General features: G+C 39.8%; 2 protein-coding genes across 3 annotated transcripts; both read left to right on the forward strand.

The window, feature by feature from the left end:
• The first annotated feature begins 243 nt into the window (after positions 1-243).
• On the forward strand, positions 244-20787 carry LOC114406187 (UPF0160 protein-like). 2 transcript variants are annotated; one of them, XM_028368829.1, is made up of 7 exons: positions 247-545; positions 7441-7587; positions 7767-7865; positions 9482-9673; positions 9794-9913; positions 17618-17689; positions 20191-20787. In XM_028368829.1, the coding sequence occupies exons 1-7, from the start codon at positions 291-293 to the stop codon at positions 20413-20415; spliced, it is 1110 nt and encodes a 369-aa protein (XP_028224630.1). In that variant the 5' UTR covers positions 247-290; the 3' UTR covers positions 20416-20787. The 2 variants fall into 2 exon arrangements, with proteins under 2 accessions (XP_028224631.1, XP_028224630.1); XM_028368830.1 differs by lacking the exons at positions 17618-17689; positions 20191-20787 and adding an exon at positions 9981-10226 and having other exon boundaries at positions 244-545.
• LOC114406188 lies at positions 10362-11636 on the forward strand. Its single transcript, XM_028368831.1, has one exon. The coding sequence runs from the start codon at positions 10388-10390 to the stop codon at positions 11048-11050; it is 663 nt and encodes a 220-aa protein (XP_028224632.1). The 5' UTR covers positions 10362-10387; the 3' UTR covers positions 11051-11636.
• Positions 20788-21280: the final 493 nt, after the last annotated feature.

Raw genomic sequence — 21280 nt, forward strand, 5'->3', positions numbered from 1 at the left:
TGCATCTACTTACAGTTTTATATATACTCTTATATAATAACTAATTATTGTTATTTTTTTTAAATAATTTTTTTAGCATCCCTACCCGAAACTACTATATATATTTTGTTCGTTTTCAATCTCAGCCTTTAATTTCCTTTAAAAGAAATGAATGGACTAGATGCATCCGCGTCCTTTCCTCTTCTCAAGTCGTTTTTTTTTTTTTTTTTTTTTTTTTTTTTTTTTATGGTTAAACTAAAACCCTACAGCATTAGTAGGGCGGGGTTTTGGTGTTGAGGGAAAAAAGTGGCATGTGGGCTGCAGCAACAAAACCATTCGTCCAATTCCAATTCCGCAGACACACTACTACTTCTCTCCTTCCGATTCTTCTGATGGCAAACCAAGCTTCACTCTCCTTCTCTTCGGGGTCTCCAGTTCACGCGCCTCTGAAGCGCGTGGGCACGCACAACGGAAGCTTCCACTGCGACGAGGCCCTTGGCTGCTTCATGATTCGCCTCACGAACAAATTCAACAGCGCCGAAATCGTTCGCTCCCGAGACCCTCAGGTTTTCGTTCTCCTTTTCAGTCTCACGTTTTTCCTTTTTTCGTTTGGGTGCCGAGAAATTGTGATTTGGAGAGGGACTGTTGGTTGATGAGAAAATGTCATTTTTCTTTATTGGGTTTGATTGCCGAAAAAATATGATGTTTTTTGGGATTTGGTTTCTGAGAAAATGTTTTTTTTTTTGTTTGGTTAATGAGAAAAAAAGTTTTTTTTTTCTTTCTCGGGGCGTGCTGGAATTGGAAGCAAAATCACTATCTTTATCCAAATGAGATGAGTTAAATGTTTTCTTTTCCCTAATAAATACTTACATTTTGCCTTTGTTTCATGATAAATTTATGCTTTTCGTAGAGCCCTATTAAAACAGTCTTTGAATTACCTAATTTTGTGTTTGCTCCTTAATGAATTTTGTTTTAGTCCGGACTAATTACAAATAAAAAATTTATGAGGGAGAACCAAAAAATTACAAAATTATGACTCAACTCAAAACAAAAAAGAAAATATTAGGAAGTAAAGGAACTAAGGAGCTTAATGTAGAGGCCCAATCGGCTCTGGATCCTCCCATAAAAATAAGTTCCCAGACTTATAAAGCTCCTCTTGTAGATTTCAGCAGGGACCCGAGTACCAGCATATGTAATCAGGATTTTCTGGAAAAACATATGGATTTAGTTAGTGATATGGGCCTCACTTATGGTCAGGAAACTCAAAAGGTTAGAGACCTGATGATCCAGTTGGAGCAGAGAGATAAAGCTGTGACAGTTGAGAGGGGTATCATGAAACATCACTCATGATTATCCTTTCATACAATTGCAGAGGGTTGGGAAGAGGGATCAAATGGAGTGCTATAAGGAGACTTAATCTAATTCACAAGATTGATCTTGTTTGTATTCAGGAAACTTAAAGGGAGATATTTGATAAATTCATCTGTCAGTCAATGTGGGGGGATTCCACTGTCTCTTGGGACAGTGTACCCTCTGTTCAGGCAGCTGGAGGTCTTCTATGTTTATGGAACAATTCAGTTTTCCAAGTGGAAAGGAGAATTAAAGGTCATAGCTTTCTTTTTTTAGACGGGATATGGGTTGCTGAAAACCAGAGACTTCACATAGTCAATGTGTATGCTCCTTGTGATCTCCCTGGGAAGAGAATTTTGTGGGAAGAATTAAGACAGTTGAAGGTGGCCAATCCAAATGGTGTTTGGTGCTTCCTTGGAGATTTTAATAGCATAAGGAGCCACGAGGAGCGTATTGGATCATCTCAAAGGGGGGCTGATAATTCTGACATTTCAGAATTTAATGACTGGATTTCAGATATGGATCTTCATGAAATCAGAGGTTTTGGTGGAAGCTTCACTTGGTTCAGGCCTAACGGTTCCGTCAAGAGCAGACTTGACATATTCCTAGTGTCAGATCAATGGCTAGCTATATGGCCTGACACATCCCAACATGTTCTTCACAGAGATTACTCTGACCATTGCCCGGTAATTTTGAAAACTAAACTGGTTGATTGGGGTCCTAAGCCCTTTAGGGTGCTGGACTTGTGGCTCAATCAAAAAGGATATCAAAAGCTGGTGCAGGAGTCTTGGTCTAAGGACCAGCAGGGTGGATGGGGGGCATTGTCCTTAAAAACAAGCTGAGAAATCTTAAAAATACCATCAAACAATGGAGTAAAGCTAATGCTGATATCAATGTTAATAGAATCCAGAGTTTGAGACAGAAGCTTAATGACTTGGAAACTACAGCTGGTGATAGAGCTTTATCTCAAGAGGAGGCCAAAGTCAAGATACTACTGCAACAAGAGCTGTGGGAGGCTTCAAATGCTTATGAATCCCTGCTGAGACAAAAATCTAGAGATAAATGGATTAAGGAAGGAGATAGTAATACAGCTTATTTTCACAAAGCTATAAATGTTAGAAGAAATTATAATGCTCTCCAGGGTTTTTTCATTGATGGGAATTGGGTTCAACAGCCAGATCGTATTAAGGATGAAGCTTTTAATTTCTTCCTTCATAGATTTTCTGAAGATAAGAGGTTCAGACCCACCCTTGATGGGGCTTTCTTCCAGTCCATTGATCAGAATCAAAGAGAGGGTCTCATTGCCCCTTTTTCTGATCAAGAGATTAAAGATGCTGTTTGGAGTTGTGGTGGAGATAAATGCCCGGGTCCCGATGGTTTTAATTTCAACTTTATTAAGGCTTTTTGGAAGATTCTGAGACCTGAATTCAGGAGATTTGTGGATGAGTTCCACTGCCATGGAAGCTTTCCTAGAGGCAGCAATGCTTCCTTCATGGCCCTTATCCCTAAATCAAATCATCCTCAATCCTTAAATGACTACAGGCCTATTTCTCTCATCGGCTGCATGTACAAAGTCATATCCAAGCTTTTGGCAAACAGGTTGAGGACTGTTATTTCGGGAATTGTTGATGAAAGGCAATCAGCCTTCATAAAGGATAGACATATCCTTCATGGAATTCTGATCCTTAATGAAGTGGTGGAGGAAGCTATGAAGACAAAGCAGCCAGTTATGGTCTTTAAAGTGGATTTTGAAAAGGCCTATGATACAGTATCTTGGTCTTTCTTGGACTACATGCTGTCAAGACTAGGCTTCTGTACTAAATGGAGACAATGGATTGCTGCCTGCCTTCAATCAGCATTTATTTCCATTTTAGTTAATGGTAGTCCGACTAAAGAATTCGCTCCTACTCGAGGTCTGAGACAAGGGGACCTTCTGGCCCCTTTGTTGTTTAACTTAGTGGGGGAAGGTCTCACTGGAATGATGAGACAGGCCATTGTGAAAAATCTGTACCGAAGCTACCTGGTTGGAAAACAAAAAGAGCCTATTAATATTCTCCAATATGCTGATGATACTGTCTTCATTGGTCAAGCTTCCTTGGAAAATGTTATTGTTTTGAAGGCAATGCTTAGAGGCTTTGAGATGGCCTCTGGTCTGAAAATCAACTATGCTAAGAGTCAATTCGGAATCTTTGGAGATTATGTTAATTGGGCTCAAGATGCTGCTCACTTTCTGAATTGTAGGCAGATGGGGATTCCCTTCCACTACTTGGGCATCCCCATTGGGGTTAGATCCTCAAATCAGGTGGTATGGGAACCTTTGATCAGCAAATTTGAAGCTAAACTCACTAAATGGAACCAGAAAAGCTTATCTATGGCTGGCAGGGTCACTTTGATAAATTCTGTTTTGAATGCTTTACCAATCTACCTATTATCCTTCTTTAAGTAACCCCAAAGAATAGCTGATAGACTGGTTTCTCTGCAAAGGAATTTTATGTGGGGTGGGGGGCATGATCAAAAGAAGATCCCTTGGGTCAAATGGGATGAAGTTTGTCTCCACAAGAAGGAAGGCGGTTTGGGAATCAAAAATCTGATCAAATTTAATGCTGCTCTCATGGGAAGATGGATCTGGGAATTACATTCTAAGCAGAACCAGTTCTGGGTCAGGGTTATAAATTCAAAGTATGGGGGATGGCCAGCCTTGCAGAATGGTTGAGTTCATTGCTGGGACTCTCATTGGTGGAGAGACCTCAGGAAGCTATATCAGCACAATGACTTCAACATTATTCATCAAAATCTGGTTTGGAAGGCAGGTTGTGGGGATAAAATTCGATTTTGGAAAGACAATTGGCTGGGAGAGGGCTGCAGTCTGGATCATAAATACCCTCAGCTCTTCACCATTAGTAAGCAGCAGAATGATCTTATTTCAACCATGGGTAGCTTCCACCAGAATATTTGGAGATGGAATTTGAAGTGGAGGAGACACCTATTCGAACATGAGGAGGGAGTAGCTGTGGCTTTCATGGATGAGATTAGTGCTTATCCTATCCAGTGTCACTTGAAAGATACAGTTCTGTGGAAAGCTGAACCTACTGGATTATACTCTACTAGGTCAGCTTATAGACTCCTATCAAATCAGAATACATCTGTCTCAGATGGGAGGAACTTTCAGATTATTTGGAGTTTAAAAATTCCCCCAAAGGCTGTCATTTTCACTTGGAGGCTTATTAAGGATAGGCTCCCTACTAGAGTTAATCTTCAAAGAAGAAACGTGGGTCTGCAGGAATCTATTTGCCCTCTTTGCCATGAGGAGCAGGAGGAGGCAGGCCATCTTTTCTTTCACTGCACCCAAACTATTGCTCTATGGTGGGAAACCTTGAGATGGATTCAGGCTATTGGAGCTTTCCCTATTTCTCCAGCAAGTCATTTCAGGTTATTTTGTGAAGGTTTTGTTGTAGGGAGAAACCACAATAGATGGTGTGGGTGGTGGATTGCACTAACTTTTTCTATTTGGAAGCATAGGAACTTACTGATTTTTCAGGGTATTCCTTTTGTATCTTCCAAGGTGATGGATGATGCCTTATTCTTAGCCTGGTCCTGGTACAAAGCTAGGGATAAAGATTTTAATATTCCTTTTAACCATTGGTCTTCCAACCTTATGGAGGCCTTTGGTTAACTTGGGTCTTTAGCTGTTGGTGGGGTTTTGTGATGGGTTTATCCATGTTTTTTGGGAGGCTGGCAGCATAGCTGCTGTTGTATTTTTATTTAGTACTTCTGGTACTAATGTTTCATATTAATAATATTATATACTTTCTGCCTTCCAAAAAAAAAATACAAAAATCAAATATTTATTAGAAATAAAAACCATATTTGAGCCTATCCAGATTCACTCTCTCTTGGAACACAGATTCAGATTCTTTGTCGAAGTTGGACTCTTTTTTTATTGACAAATGTTAGTTGTTAGTATTATTAGTTTTTGTAGCAGCAGATTCGAACCCGTGACCTCCCTCTTTTCTTCTCCCTTCACCATTAGACCAAACTTTTATCTCCTAGGACTCAAAGTCTAGCTTGGTGGGCTTTCGACGGAAGAAGGGCCAGTTGAGCTATCAACAAAACAATGAATACTTATTGGTGAAAAGATTATCTTTGAAAAATAATCACCTCTTAAACCATTTGATGCCATGAATGGTTCTAAAATTAAATTAAAATTTATGATAAATTAACTAATCTAACCACTGTCTTAATGAATTAGATAATTGTTTCTTATATATAAGAATAGGGGTAGTATTATGTGCGAATGCTTTTAATATTATGTTTGGATTACTTAAGAGTATATTTTAAATTTACTTGTAGTAATTTTTCTAATTAACATATTTTATTAATTTTAGACATAAGTATAGTGCGAGACACAGGTGTGGTTATGAGTACATAGGTATTCAACGGGTACAGAAATGGGGATTAAAGTTGCTACATGTGTGAGTCTGAAAATGAGTACTATAGGACCCTTACCCATTGTCGTCCCAAGAGTGGGGGACGGAACTTGTCCGTGTGACTCAGACTCGAAATGGGTTTCACGGATAGCTTGCTGTGTTTGGTTTAGAGAATGAAAATAGAAGATAAATTTTTGAATTAAAGTAGAGCAGTGTTGTTAAATTGTGGTTATGGCAACGCCATGGCGGAATGGCATCGCGGGTTTTTGGATAAACGCCACCAAATAGCGGTGGCGTTGCGGGTTTCATATGGCTGCCGTCATAGCCTTAACGGTCGTGGCGGAAGCCTGCTTTTCTTTTATTGAAATTTTTGCAATGGGTCGTGTTGAGCTGACTCGACCCAATCCTAACCCGATTTTTGCATGCAAAAGGGGATGAGCACCAGTGCGACGAAAGCACCAGCACCACACACCAGCACACCACGCACACGACGAACGGACGACGGCTGCGGCGGCAACGGCTACAGTTTGCGACGGCAACGTGGTTCTATTTTTTTTGTTGCTGTTGTTTTTTTTTTCTGTTTGACACCCTTTTTTATTTTTGGTTCTGTTTTTTTTTTTTTTTTTTTTTTTTTTTCTGTTCAGCCCTCTTTTAAATGGCTGAACCTTCATCTAATGCTGCAACTGCATTATGTTTCTATCCTTTTGTTATTTTGAACTCTTGAATGAGTTTATTTGGTGTTTGTATTTGGCTATTGTGTGAACTCATGAAACTTTTTTAGTTTATTTGAATGTAATCCATTGTTTTTTTAATTTTTTATTTATATTTATTTTTTATCTATTGTTTTGTTAATATATATATATATATTATTTTTTTTTGTCCACCATGACGTCCGTCATTTTCCGCTACGCCATCCGCCATATTTTTGTGGCGGATTTTTGGCTTTCCACCATCCGCCATTAACAACATTGAAGTAGAGTGTACGGGGTGTGGGACCCACGCAATTTCTTCTTTATTTCTCTCCTCTCAACCAAACAAAAACTATCATGTATTTTCTTTTTTTGTTGCTGAGAAAATGTGATTTTTAATTTTTTTTTTTTTTTGTATAATGGTGCAACTAGGGTCGAACCTATGTTTTGTAATATGCAGTTTGATTCTTTTTCATGGGGGGTTTGGTTCATGAGAAAAAATTGGTTGATGATAAGTGTCTCTTTTTCTTTATTTGGTTGCTGTAATATTGTGTTTTTTATTTTTTATTTCTGGAAGTTTAATGAATTATCAGTGGTCTAGTGAGTTATTGATTTGTTTGGAAAGTTTTTTTATGCTAAAAAGTTGTCAAGGACCCAACAAAAAATGTAGACAGTAGCCACTTTTATGATTGTGTGTGTTTTAGTGTATGGTTCCTTAGAAAATGTGGACAAGGCTGATGCTTATCAAGTTGCTGGTGTATTGGTTTGTTTGTGGAATTTTCTTAATATTGAATTGTAGCTAGTGAAGCAAAAGTGAGGGAGGGGCACGGGAAATTTTGTAGGAGAGATGCGTTAAGTATTTATCTTGTTGCTAGTGTTGGTTTTTGGTTGTTGCCCTATGTGTTTTAGGTAGACTTTAGCAAATGAATGGAGTGGAAGTTTGTATCTAAATACCTGTTTGAAGTTTTTGTTTAACTTAAATTGTTGAACTCTAGGTGTTGGAGGATCTTGATGCTGTTCTTGATGTTGGGGGAGTGTATGACCCTGCTCGAGATCGGTATGATCATCATCAAAAAGGATTTGAAGAAGTTTTTGGGCATGGTTTCTCCACTAAATTGAGTAGTGCTGGTCTTGTTTATAAGGTAAAATTCTCTTCTAAACTACCTATTTTGGTTATGGGTTTTACCACTTCTTGTTTATGTCATTTATATGGTCGTGAATTCCTCTATTTCGGTACAATTGCCAAATGTTTGTGGATAATTTTATTCTAAATGTGAATATAACTTGATAATTAAATTTAACTTCTGCTTTCTGCCTGTAGCATTTTGGAAAGGAGATTATAGCCAAAGAACTTAAGGTAGATGAGGAACACCGAGATGTGCATTACATATATTTGGCTGTTTACAAGAGCTTCATGGAGGTAGTAATTTTTTTTTTCTTTTCTTCCTGTCTCCAACTATATTTTGTACGATCTTGCTTGTTTTAATTCTTTTTGATTCATTTTAATTTTTATGTTCTTCTGTTTAAGTAAAATCTGGGTTAAGGAGATTTAGGAGAGGTTCAGCCAGAAAGTGGATGATGAGAGTACCAAAGCATTCTGATAGATACCTTTTCACAGAATAGGAATTAGGAACTAATAGATGGGGAAAAATTATTGAACTGACCCATCCTCTATTAAGGAAAATCAAAAGTGCAGAGAAATAGGAAGCTTAGAACAGAAATCTCCAGGGATTTGAGAGCCTATTTGTAACACCCTAATCGAATCACACCAGAATGAGAGAGATCCACAGGCTGTGTAGGTATGAGATTGTACAGCTAAGGATGACTTAAATGAATTAATTGGTACTACTTATACCAACAAGATGTATCTACTTTTTAGTAGCTCATCATTTAAGAATTTTATAGTTAAATGTGTTTGGGCTTGGAGTAGTTATGAAATGAGTGACCTTCTAGAAAGTTTACCGGAAAGCATGAGTGTGGACAAAATACGTTGAAAAGTCTCGTGTTGGTTTGTGGGATTAGTCATTGATCTTGAAAGTAAACAGAACTAATTTTTGAGGTCTCGGAAAAGGTTATCTACGGAGGGTTCTGACCGATGGAGGGTTCTAATTAACAAGGATGTTGAGTGAAATACCACTGCGTGAAGTGTCGTAGTGTAAGAGCCATCAAGAAATCAAAAAGTATGGATGTTACAAATGGTATCGGAGCAAACCTCTCTCCCAATACACTGTGGTTCGAGGATGAACTAGGCAAAAACTGGTGGGCATGTAACACCGCAATCGAATCACACTAGAATGACAAAGATCCAGAGGTTGTGCAGGCATGAGACTGTACAACTGAGGATGACTTAAACGAATTAATTGGTACTACTTATACCAACAAGATAAATATATTTTTTGGTATTCCATCACTTAAGAACTCCATAGTTAAGCATGTTTGGCTTCCAATAGTTATGGAATGGGTGACCTTCTAGGAAGGTTTTCAAAAAGCGTGTGAGTGAGGACAAAACATGCTAAAAAGTTTCGTGTTGGTTTGTGGGGTCAGCCATTGATCCTAGAAGCAGGTAGAACTGATTTTTGAGATCTCAAAAAGGACTACCTACAAAAGATTTTGACTGGTGGTCCAATGTCTGGCAACTTCTAGGGCTCTTGCTACAAGTTTCCTAGAATAGTCTTTCCAAATAATTGGTCTGTGGGTGGTCCAATGTCTTGTCAACTTCTAGGGCTCCTGCTACAAGTTTTTTGTTTCTTTGGTGCAGAGGTATATGTCTGGCTATTGTGCATTCATACTGTGGATTAGTCCTTCGCTATTTGATATTCATTGCTAAATGGCTTGGTTGAAAGAAAACTCTGGTTGTCTTGTGTTGGGACACTCAACTATGAATCACATGTTCTTGGGTAAATTTGATAAATGCCTGCCGAATGACTTATGTGATTAATGGTGCATTTGGGGTTTACTAGTTATTATAAAGTGAAGCAAAACATGTTTCTAACCGTATAAGTTCATGATAATAGTATTTTTGTTTAATTGTACCAGGCAATTGATGCTATAGACAATGGAATCAATCGGTATGATACAGACCAACCTCCAAGATATGTGAATAATACTCATTTATCCTCAAGAGTAGGAAGGCTAAATTTAGATTGGACAGATCCTGATCAGTCACCTGAGAAAGAAAATGAGGCCTTTCAACGTGCAATGGCTCTTGCTGGCAGTGAGTTTCTGGATGTAAGTCTTCACTCGTGTACTTTCTTTTTGAACTTTAGCATGAATGTGGTTTTTAAATTTTTTTCATCCCTGCTTTACGTTTTGCTTTGTTGTCTGATATTGCTCCCTTCTCATTTACAGAGTGTTCGATTTCATGTCAATTCATGGTTACCAGCAAGGTCAATTGTAATGGAGACCCTAGAGGCTAGACATACTGTTGATCCTAGTGGAGAAATTCTAGTTTTGACTAAATTGTGTCCTGTGAGTTGAAAATTCTCGTCTTTCCTCCTTGAACATTTTTTATAATATTTGAATTTGATTCTGTTAGGAGGGAGAAAACAAACCAGCAAAAGCACCACTGAGGGCACAAACCAACGAACCAAAAGCAGAATCATCAAGCACCTGGTGGATTAATCTGTTAGAGGATGCTGAGCTGTCAAGAGGATATTGGTTCATAGAAAATATGCTGTCGGCATGTTGCTTCCCATCGTGCAGCACTGCATTGTCGCCATTTCCATTTTTCTATTATTTTCTTTTTGCATTCTAGAACCTTTTGTTTCCTTAGCAGCACCCTTGGCTAGTGCCTCTATATAAGGGATGCTTAGTATGTTATAGAAAACAGAAAATAATAGAATCCTTTTCCTCTCTTCATCCTTTCTTTGGGAGGTTCCTAGTCCTTGAATTCTAGGATTATCCTTGTTGTTCATAACAATTTGGTGCTTTCATTGAGCATCAATGGCTGACACTGTTATGGACTGCATCAAAGCGGCCATCGTGGAACTCATCTCTAGTCAACTCAAATTCACCGCTGCCGTAGACACCATGGCCACCAAACTGGACGACCTTCTTCAGCAGCTGGCCCTTCACAATGCCACTCAACACTTCCCATCTTCTTCCTCCGAGCAGTCACCACCACCGCTGCCGCTTTCCATGCCGACTTCGCCTCCATGCTCCACACCCATGCAACCAAGTGCCTCATCATTACCGGCCCCGCTTCCCATGCCAATTGCGCCTCCATGTCTTGCACCCGTGCAACCATTACCTGCACCTTGCCGGCTCCGCTTCCTACGCCTGCTCCTCATCTTCCCAATCTCAGTCATTCACGCCGCCATTTCCTTCGACAACCTCTTCAGCACTATTCTTCGTTGTGGCCATGCAACAGCTCCTCATGACAAGCCTTGGGAAAATAGAGACATGGCGCTGTTTGGAACTAAGTCCTATGGGACTGCCATGGTCGCACACAAGTGCCAACCAACTGCCTTTGCACTATGGACAGCTACTAAACCAGGTGCATTTCGCCGGAACAGACCTTGGGATCCCGGTATTACTTTTGGAAGCCATGGTTTGAAGCCCCAACACCTTGAGGATAAGGTGTTTTTGATGGGTCTGGAATGTTAGGAGGGAGAAAACAAACCAGCAAAAGCACCATTGAGGGGCACAAACCAACAAACCAAAAGCAGAATCATTGTTAGAGGGTGCTGAGCTGTCAGGAGGAGATTGGTTCGTAGGGAATATGCTGTCGGCATGTTACTTCCCATTGTGCAGCACTGCATTGTCGCCATTTCCATTTTTCTGTTATTTTCTTTTTCGCATTCTAGCACCTTTTGTTTCCTTAGCAGCACCCTTGGCTAGTGCCTCTATATAAGGGATGCTTAGTATGTAATAGAAAACACAAAAAATAATAGAATCCTTTTCCTCTCTTCATCCTTTCTTTGGGAGATCCCTAGTCCTTGAATTCTAGGATTATCCTTGCTGTTCATAATAGATTCATTCAACTTATTTCTATTCAACTGTCACATATTAAGCAATCATGTTTTGAAGCTTGAACATATATGTTGACAACAATCTTGAACATACTGAAAAATATGCTAGGGCATTTTTCATACAAATTTTCATTCTAACATTAACTAATGTGCCTTGATGACTTGTTGGTCATGGGTTCGAATCCGGAAACAGCCTCTTTGCATATGCAAGGGTAAGGCTGCGTACAATATCCCTCCCCCATACCTTCGCATAGCGAAGAGCCTCTGGGCAATGGGATACGAAGTTTTTTATTAACTAATGTGCAATTCACAAACAAAATTTCTTGTTCTATTTATTTAATAAGTTAATCATTAAATGTGTATTTAGATTAACATCTTCAATCAAGACTTTAACATTTCTTATATCGTTGTCATACAAATTTTCATGCTAACATTTGAAGTGGATATAATTAGTTGAAACAAGATATCTGTTAGGCCCCAGATAAGAGAATATGGTGTATTATTGAATTGGGAGTCCTAGCAAGGTCCTATAAAGCCTAGAAATTGAGAACAAGGTATAAAGAGGAATTCCTCCGGATGAGTGAATTGTATAGCCTTCACTCTCCTGAACTAATCCACAAAATGATCAAAACTGACTACCCTCCTTTCTGTTACACTCTTTTATTTGCCTCTCAACTACTTTCCCACTAAAAGTCTTTCTCCCTATCTAACTAATTCCCTTCTCAGCCTATGCTGTTTCAGAATTATTTACAACTGGGCCTAAATTATGGCACATACCCCTGTCATGCCTATTTCTTCTTGTATAAACCTGCCCAAACCTGTGGTTCCTAACAATATCGTAATCTTTTTATTAAATAAGTTTTACTTATGAGCTGGTGATTTTTAGTTCCTGCGGCTGACCGCACTTGTTTTCTACTCCTTAGCAGAGTTCTATGACTTTAATCCAGCATTGTGTCATTTTTACCCCCAACAACACTAGTGTTGGGAGCAAAACAAATTCCTGGTAGTGTGATCTTAGCAGTTGTGTAACAGCTGTGTTAGTATGATGAGCTGATTTTTTTATTTTTTTTTGCGTATTTTCCTGTTAAAATTAATATTGTAGGTAGTAAAAATAACTGTTGAATATCCTTGTAGTTTAGCCATTTGTAGTAACTTAGTTGGTAGCTTTTTTCAGAGGGCAACAGTGCATTGTCACTGTCATAGCCTCTCTCTCTCTCTTCTCTCCCTATCTTTTGTACTCTATATATATGTACTATTTTGAATTCAATAAAGTAAGGAAAAAGGCTCCCTTCTAGTCTCCTTCAACTTGGCATCAGAGCAGGTTGCCGCCGTACGCCGCCGCGCCGTCCGCCGTTCGCCGCCGCCGGCCGCCGCCAACTCCGGTGGTTTTCTCCGGCGAGACCAGGGTTCGGATCGCCTCGAAAAGCGCGATCCACCCCTGGAACTCGCGCCGCCGTAGGCCGCCGCACGCGCCCACACGCGCCTCCTTTCCTCCGCGCGATTTCCGGCGCCTGCTGCTCACGCGCCGCCGTACCGGCGTCGGGAGTTGTCCCTTCCGGTCCCGGCAGCCTCGCCGTCACCTCCTGGACCTGTTTCAGGCTTCAAATCCCGCTTCCGGCAAGTCGTTTGGTCAGCCCTTGTGTGTTTGCCTCTCGTGTGTTAGGGTTTGCTGTTTTTCCTCTTAAATGGCCTCCTCTGGACCTGTTTTTTCCTTTTCCGGGACCCCAACCATCACCACTGCCAAGCTGAACTGGAAAAACTATCCTTCATGGTCTGCTTCCGTGGAGTTGTGGTTCCTTGGTCAAGGACACCATGACCACTTGGAGAAAACTTCCGATTTTGTTTCAGATGATAAAAGAGCTGAATGGGAGAAGCTTGACTATCAATTATGTGCCGTGTTATGGCAATCAGTTGAGCCGGATATCTTGGAGATTCTCCGATCTTTTAAATCATGCCGTTCTTTTTGGAAGAAAGCCCAGGAAATCTTTGCCAATGATATCCAAAGCTTGTTTGATGCAACTATGAAAGTTACAGCCCTCAAGCAAACCGGTCATGACATGATCGCTCATGTGGGTAAGGCTCGGGCTGCCGTGGAAGAACTAAGAAAGTTCCTTGTAGCTGATTCATTGGAGGAAGTGAATAGGAAACTTGACAAGTTCTACATGGTTCTTATTTTGAGGAGCTTACATTCAGACTTCGATCATGTGCGTGATCAAGTGCTTGCTGGGGACCAAATTCCATCAATGGATTCTCTCATCACCAGACTTCTCCGTGTGCCTCATTTACTGAAGGATGAGAATCCTACTGATGGAGTGGAGACGTCAGCCATGGTTGCATCTAGAGGGAGAGGAAGCGGCCGCAATAGTCGAGGAGGTCGCAGTGGAAGGGGTGGACGTCCTCATTGCACCTATTGCAAGAGGATAGGTCACACCCAAGAGACTTGCTATTCATTACATGGGTTTCCCGACAAGGTCGCACAGGTTTCTAAATCAGAGAAAGCAAAGTCCAGATTCTCTGATGAGGAGTATCAGGAGTACTTGAAGCTCAAATCAGAGAAGCCCAGCAACCAAGCTCAACCCTCGTCTGTACCATGTTTTTCAACAGCGTGTATCTCTCAATCCATTGAGGGTCACAGCCCTTGGATTCTCGACTCAGGTGCCTCTGATCATATTTCTGGTAATAAGTCCTCCTTCTCATCCTTTTCTCTTCCAAAAATTCCTCACCTCGTTACTGTAGCTAATGGCTCCAAGGTAGCCTCTCAAGGAAGTGGTCAAGTTTCATTGTCTCCCTCTTTGAAATTAAATTCTGTTTTATTTCTTCCTCAGTGTCCCTATAATCTAATCTCATTAAGTCAATTAACTCGTTCGTTAAATTGTTCAGTAACCTTTACTGCCAATTCTTTTGTTATTCAGGAACATGGGACGGGGCGACTGATTGGAGAAGGACATGAATCACGAGGGCTTTATTACTTGGAATCCAGTCCACCTGGATCTTGTTTTGCTATCTCGAGACCCAAACTTTTGCATGATCGTCTGGGTCACCCAAGTTTATCAAAATTGAAGATTATGGTTCCTGGTCTTAAGAATCTTCGAGTCTTAGATTGTGAGTCTTGTCAACTAGGAAAACATGTCAGGTCGTCATTTCCTCAAACTGTACAAAGATGTGACTCGGCTTTTTCTACCATTCATTCTGATATTTGGGGACCAAGTCACGTCACATCTTTTGGTTTTCGATATTTTGTAACCTTTATTGATGAATTCTCCAGATGTACTTGGGTTTATTTAATGAAAGACAGATCTGAACTTTTGCCTATATTCGTGTCATTCTACAATGAGATTGAGAATCAATTTGGAAAAACAATTAAAATTTTCAGAAGTGATAATGCTAAAGAGTACTTCTCGCATGATCTTTCTTCTTTTTTGTCTTCCAAAGGTATTATACATCAGTCCACATGTCCACACACACCACAACAAAATGGTATAGCAGAAAGGAAGAATCGACATCTTCTTGAAACTGCTCGTTCCCTAATGCTAAATTCGAATGTTCCTACACATCATTGGGGAGACGCGGTGCTTACTGCTTGTTTCCTAATCAATAGGATGCCCTCTTCTTCCCTTGAAAATCAAATCCCTCACTCAATTGTCTTTCCTCATGATCCACTTTTTCATGTCTCTCCTAAAGTGTTTGGTTGTACCTGCTTTGTTCATGATTTGTCTCCTGGTTTAGACAAGCTTTCTGCAAGGTCAGTCAAATGTGTCTTTTTGGGTTATTCTCGTCTTCAAAAAGGTTACAAATGCTACTCTCCCACCATGAGACGGTACTATATGTCGGCAGATGTCACCTTTTTTGAAGACACACCCTTCTTCTCTTCCTCTATGGACTACTCTTCGTCTCTCCAGGAGGTTCTTCCTATCTCTTCTCCTTGTCCTCTAGATAATTCAGACCATAATGTCAGTGTTGTCCCATCTCCCTCACCAACTTCACCTAACGTTATCTCTCCACCTCTAGTTATCGATCAACCCAGGACAAGGCAAATTGGATCTCCAGTACCTGAAGCCTCTCCTAGTGATTCTCGTTCTTTTTCAGCCAGTCCTCCACTCATGGATCCTTCCTCTTCTCCTACTCATTCTGACTCACATTGGCCCATTGCCATCAGGAAAGGTACTCGTTCTACTCGTAATCCTCATCCTATTTATAATTTCTTAAGTTATCACCGTTTGTCTCCTTCATATAGTTCTTTTGTTTTCTCCTTATCTTCCCTCACTGTTCCTTCCACTATTCGTGAGGCACTTGATCATCCTGGCTGGAGACAAGCTATGGTTGATGAAATGCAGGCTCTTGAAAATAATGGTACTTGGGAGCTTGTCCCTCTCCCTCCTGGTAAGACGACTGTAGGTTGCAGATGGGTTTACACTGTTAAAGTTGGGCCCAATGGTAAGGTTGATCGGCTTAAGGCTCGCTTGGTCGCTAAGGGCTACACACAGGTATATGACATTGATTACTGTGATACTTTCTCTCCTGTAGCCAAGCTCACCACTGTTCGTTTGTTCCTTGCTATGGCGGCTATTCGTCACTGGCCCCTTCATCAGCTTGATATTAAGAATGCCTTCCTCCACGGTGATCTTGAGGAGGATATTTATATGGAGCAACCTCCTGGGTTTGTTGCTCAGGGGGAGTATGGCCTTGTGTGTAAGCTTCGTCGGTCTCTTTATGGGTTGAAACAATCTCCTCGAGCATGGTTTGGTAAATTTAGTCATGTTGTTCAAATGTTTGGACTAAAACGAAGTGAAGCTGATCACTCTGTATTTTATTATCATACATCTCCTGGAAAATGTGTCTATCTAATGGTCTATGTTGATGATATAGTGATTACAAGGAACGATACTACTAAGATTGTCCAGCTGAAGGAGCACTTATTCAGTCATTTCCAGACCAAAGATCAGGGATCTTTGAAGTATTTCCTTGGTATTGAAGTGGCTCAATCAGGAGATGGTATTGTGATCTCTCAGAGGAAGTATGCTCTTGATATTTTAGAAGAAACAGGTATGCAAAACTGTAGACCTGTTGAAAGCCCTATGGATCCTAATCTAAAGCTCATGGCAGATCAAAGTGAAGCTTATCCTGACCCCGAGAGATATAGGAGGCTTGTGGGAAAACTCATTTACCTTACTATCACTAGACCTGATATCTCCTTTGCTGTGGGAGTGGTTAGCCAATTTATGCAGAATCCTCATTTGGACCATTGGAATGCTGTCATGCGTATTCTGAGGTATGTTAAGAGAGCTCCTGAACAAGGGTTGTTGTATGAAGACAAGGGTAGTACGCAACTATCAGGATATTGTGATGCTGATTGGGCTGGATGTCCCATGGATAGGAGATCTACATCAGGTTATTGTGTCTTCATTGGAGGAAATCTTATCTCTTGGAAAAGCAAGAAACAGACTGTTGTCGCTCGGTCCAGTGCAGAAGCTGAGTATCGATCTATGGCTATGGTTACGTGTGAGCTCATGTGGATCAAACAATTTCTTCAAGAATTGAGGTTTTGTGAAGAGTTGCAAATGAAGTTGTATTGTGATAATCAGGCTGCTCTTCATATTGCCTCAAACCCAGTCTTTCATGAGAGGACCAAGCATATAGAGATTGATTGTCATTTCATTCGAGAGAAGCTTCTGTCCAAGGAGATTGTCACTGAGTTCATTGGTTCTAATGATCAGCCAGCGGATATTTTGACTAAGTCCTTAAGAGGACCCAGAATTCAGACTATATGTAACAAGCTTGGTGCATATGATCTATATGCTCCAGCTTGAGGGGGAGTGTTGAATATCCTTGTAGTTTAGCCATTTGTAGTAACTTAGTTGGTAGCTTTTTTCAGAGGGCAACAGTGCATTGTCACTGTCATAGCCTCTCTCTCTCTCTTCTCTCCCTATCTTTTGTACTCTATATATATGTACTATTTTGAATTCAATAAAGTAAGGAAAAAGGCTCTCTTCTGGTCTCCTTCAACTATAACCATCAGCAGGCTGCTGTTATGGCCTAGAATGGTCATCTCTGGGCCAATGTTCAGTTATACAGGACGTGTCTTCTGAAAAATTTCATCCTTATACTCAATTCCTCTATTTATTTATTCTCTCTGGGTATTAGCTGCATGGTACTATTAGCGTAGTATTGTTTAAAAATATTAACCTGGTTTTGTTTTCCGCAGTGGAAGCTTCACTTATTTGAGCTTGAGGGAGAGTTGAAAAATGACCCTTCTGTCAAATATGTTCTGTATCAGGTATGCATTTATTTTCATTTTTTCTAGGCTCCATTCTATGCTTCTAGTCCTCAAAGAGACTCACTAAAAATTTCAGACGATTGTCTGCCTTTTAGAATGACATGTAAATTAAGTTATGCTTTTATTTGCTTTGTTTTGGTACAATAGAGCTCATAATCTCATCTCATGTCATTAACCTACTTGGTTGGCAGCAGAATTTCAGCAAGAAGTTCAGAATAATTAAAAAATGGGATACGTTTAAACCTTATGTTTGGGTCCATCTGAAGGACTATCTTGTTCTAAACTCAAGCCCGGATTTTGAGACATTACTGCAAGCTAAGTTAGCTAACAACTTGTCTAAAACTAGTTCAGTAATAAAAATTTAAAATGGATAGAAATAATTAGTTATCAGGGTAATGCTGTCATTTTAGGCTGCATGGTTCTGGGTACAGTGCTAGGCACCTTTACACAGAACGCAGCATTTTTCAAAAGGTATTAGGATTGGGATAGGGCATAATTATCAGTTAGGTGCAATAGCAGCAGAGCCTGAAAACATTAAGGATGATCTGCTTATAAAACTAACTCACCCCCTTACATGTCATTTCTCTCCCTCCCTTGCCAACTAAGCCTCTCCATTTTTCTTAAAATGTTTCCTGTAGTAAATCTGCCAAACCTTGTGCTATTTTCTCTATTTAGTACCAACTTGTCCAATTCTTCCTCATGGTCCCTATCAATACTGCCCCCTATAGAATCAACCTTGTCCTCAAGGCTGAATTATGAAGGCATCATCTTCCCAAGTCACATCCTCAATCAGACTGCCCGTCCACTTGGTCAAACTCTACTTCACTGAAGTCCCTTCCCTTGTGATAGTGGTCTGGCCTAAAACTGATATGCAGAACCAGTTTGGACCTCCAACTCTTGTGGCAGCTAACACCCACCTTATTATCAAGACTGTAACCTATAGTCCTATACTCTAACAACCCTGCACCTGAAAATCTCCAATGGCCCTTTTAATTGGAAAATTAGATGAATCCTTGACTCCGGAGAGAAACTGCATCGACGGCGCGTTTAGGGTTCATTGTTCTGAAAGAGGAAACCAGGTCAGGTGCGGATTGTGGATTCATGTCAGGTACTTCATATTTGTTTTGGGCTTGCAGTCCACAAGGTTTTTAGCTTTGTTAAAAGTTAAAACATACGTGCAGTAGTCACATGGGTTTATAAAAGATTACTCTATTGGTTTTTAAAACATCAGAGTCAAATTTTTTGTTTTTACTCTATTTTTTTTACTTTTTACTTATGGACTTGGGCTTTCTTCTAATAGGCCTAGCAGTAGCATTTTGACTTCTACTTCACATAAGTTTTCAGTTTTCTAGACCATTCTAGAACCTCTTAGCATTTTCTCTGATTCTTAGTCACCACGTAAATCCTTCCCCTACCAAAACTTTCCAGCCTTCTTCGTCCAGTGCCTCTTTTTTTACAGGTAATTACTTTTTTTTTTTCTTTTTGTTTAATACTCCCCTTTCTTCATCCATGTCATCTGTCTTATACCCGACCTTATTATTCTGCTTTTTTATACATATTTAATTGTTATATATATTCTATTTCAATCGCCATGCGGCTCCCGCTATATTCTATAGTGGATTTTCTGCTTTTTGCTATTTTCTGCGATCCGCTATTGACAACACTGTAGTATAGCCAACCTACATTTTTTATCAGAAGTAATACGCTGCTGTAAGAAGTATTTTAAGCTGCGATGATCATCAATATACACTACAAATGGTTTGTCCAGCAAATAGTGTCGCGAATGCTGAATTGACCAAAGCAAATAGTTCCTTTTCATAAATGGACTTGGCAAGGTTCCCTTCTGATAGAGCCTTGCGGTAATATGCAATTGGTTGTCTTTTTTGCATCAAAACCATGCCAATACCTCTCCCTGCGGCATCGCACTCCACTCCATTTTATAACAATTTCCTTGATAGGCTATCTGTAAGTGGCATTAAAAATCCTTACTAAAGGCTTGTGGACCTAGCCTTGGAAAATATTGGAATGTTGTTCCATGTTCCTCAGTGCTTAAATGTTCCTTGCTATCCGAATATATGGGAGAGGGTCATTATACGTAGCCTTACCCTTGTATATGTAAAGAGGTTGTTTCCAGATTTGAACTCATGACCAACTGGTCATCAAGATGCAACTTTACCATTGTGGCAGGATGTTATTCCATCTAAAGTGGGTCAAACTTAGTTTTTGTTCAACTGTGTAAACCTGTAATAAGGCCTTCCATGTAGCTTATTTGGGCTAAGAGGTTTGGACATACTTAAAATACCAATTTCTAATTATGTTGGATTTTTATTATTGAGGTTCTGCTAAATTTTGACTGGAAAAATGTTCTGATAAAACACTCGAGTCCCTATATCACCATGACCAGTACTGGCTAACTGCCATAGTAAGGTTGTTTGATCAATATATCTCTGGTCTAGGTCTTCTTAACTGATTTCTCTAAATCACCTTATTGTTATTTACAGGATGAAAGAAGCAAACAATGGCGAGTGCAGGCAGTTGCAGTATCTCCTGACAGTTTTCAGAGCCGAAAGGCTCTACCCTCACAGTGGCAAGGGTTAAGGGATGAAGAATTGTCGAAGGAGTCTGGCATTCCAGGATGTGTTTTTGTGCATATGAGCGGATTTATTGGTGGAAACAAAAACTTTGACGGTGCCTTGGCCATGGCGAAGGCTGCTTTGACAATGTAGACGAGGATCATATGAACCAAGGGCTATCGTTTTTGCACGCTCATTCACTGTACAGTTTACTGATTACATTGAAAAATCAAATGGAGACTGGGAACAGTGGTTTAAAGATAGTTCTATATCAAGTTCTTTAACTCATTTCCTGACAGGGGAGTCTATCTTATCCAAATTTTCTTTCAATAGTTTAACCGTGTATAAGTTAATGAATTTGTTGTGTCTATTATGTTGTTGTCATTGATCTTATTGTTATAACCATCTGTTTATAACAATGAACTTCTTGTGTCTATTTGGTTCACTTGAGAATTAGAACTTCAGAAAAAATGACAAATCATTTCTAAAGGTCTTCTATCCAGTTTGTCATTCTTTCCCGTCTTACTTTTTGTCAATTTAGCTACTAGTTTCCTTGGCTATAAGTTATAACAATATGTCTAGTAGCACCACCCCTACCCCAAGCCTAACCAAACTACTTTAGTTGTGATTGAATCTTTTGGAAACCATTTCAGGTATGCAAATACGGGAGCTGAATTATTTGGTATGTCTTGAATTCATTTTAACCCTGCTCCTCCTTACCTGAGCTACTTTACTGATGCTTATGTTTGAATTTTAAGGTTATATAACCTAAATAGTGGAATAGGATCCTTGAACATGTAATGTCACGATTTATTAATTCCTTAGTCTTGGATTGGATTTTGGAATTCATGCATGTGAAAAGATATCGTTGAGGTTGCAATTTTGAGGTGTTTTGAAAGATTTTCGAGAAAGTGATCTTCAGGAATCTCATTATGTTTTGTACAATTTTTGAAAAAAATATTTCTAGTTAATTCTTAGAAATATAAGTTACTTTCCTTAAAAAAAGAAAAAAAGAAAT

This window comes from Glycine soja, chromosome 3 (assembly GCF_004193775.1).
Source record: "Glycine soja cultivar W05 chromosome 3, ASM419377v2, whole genome shotgun sequence".
Lineage (NCBI taxonomy): Eukaryota > Viridiplantae > Streptophyta > Magnoliopsida > Fabales > Fabaceae > Glycine > Glycine soja.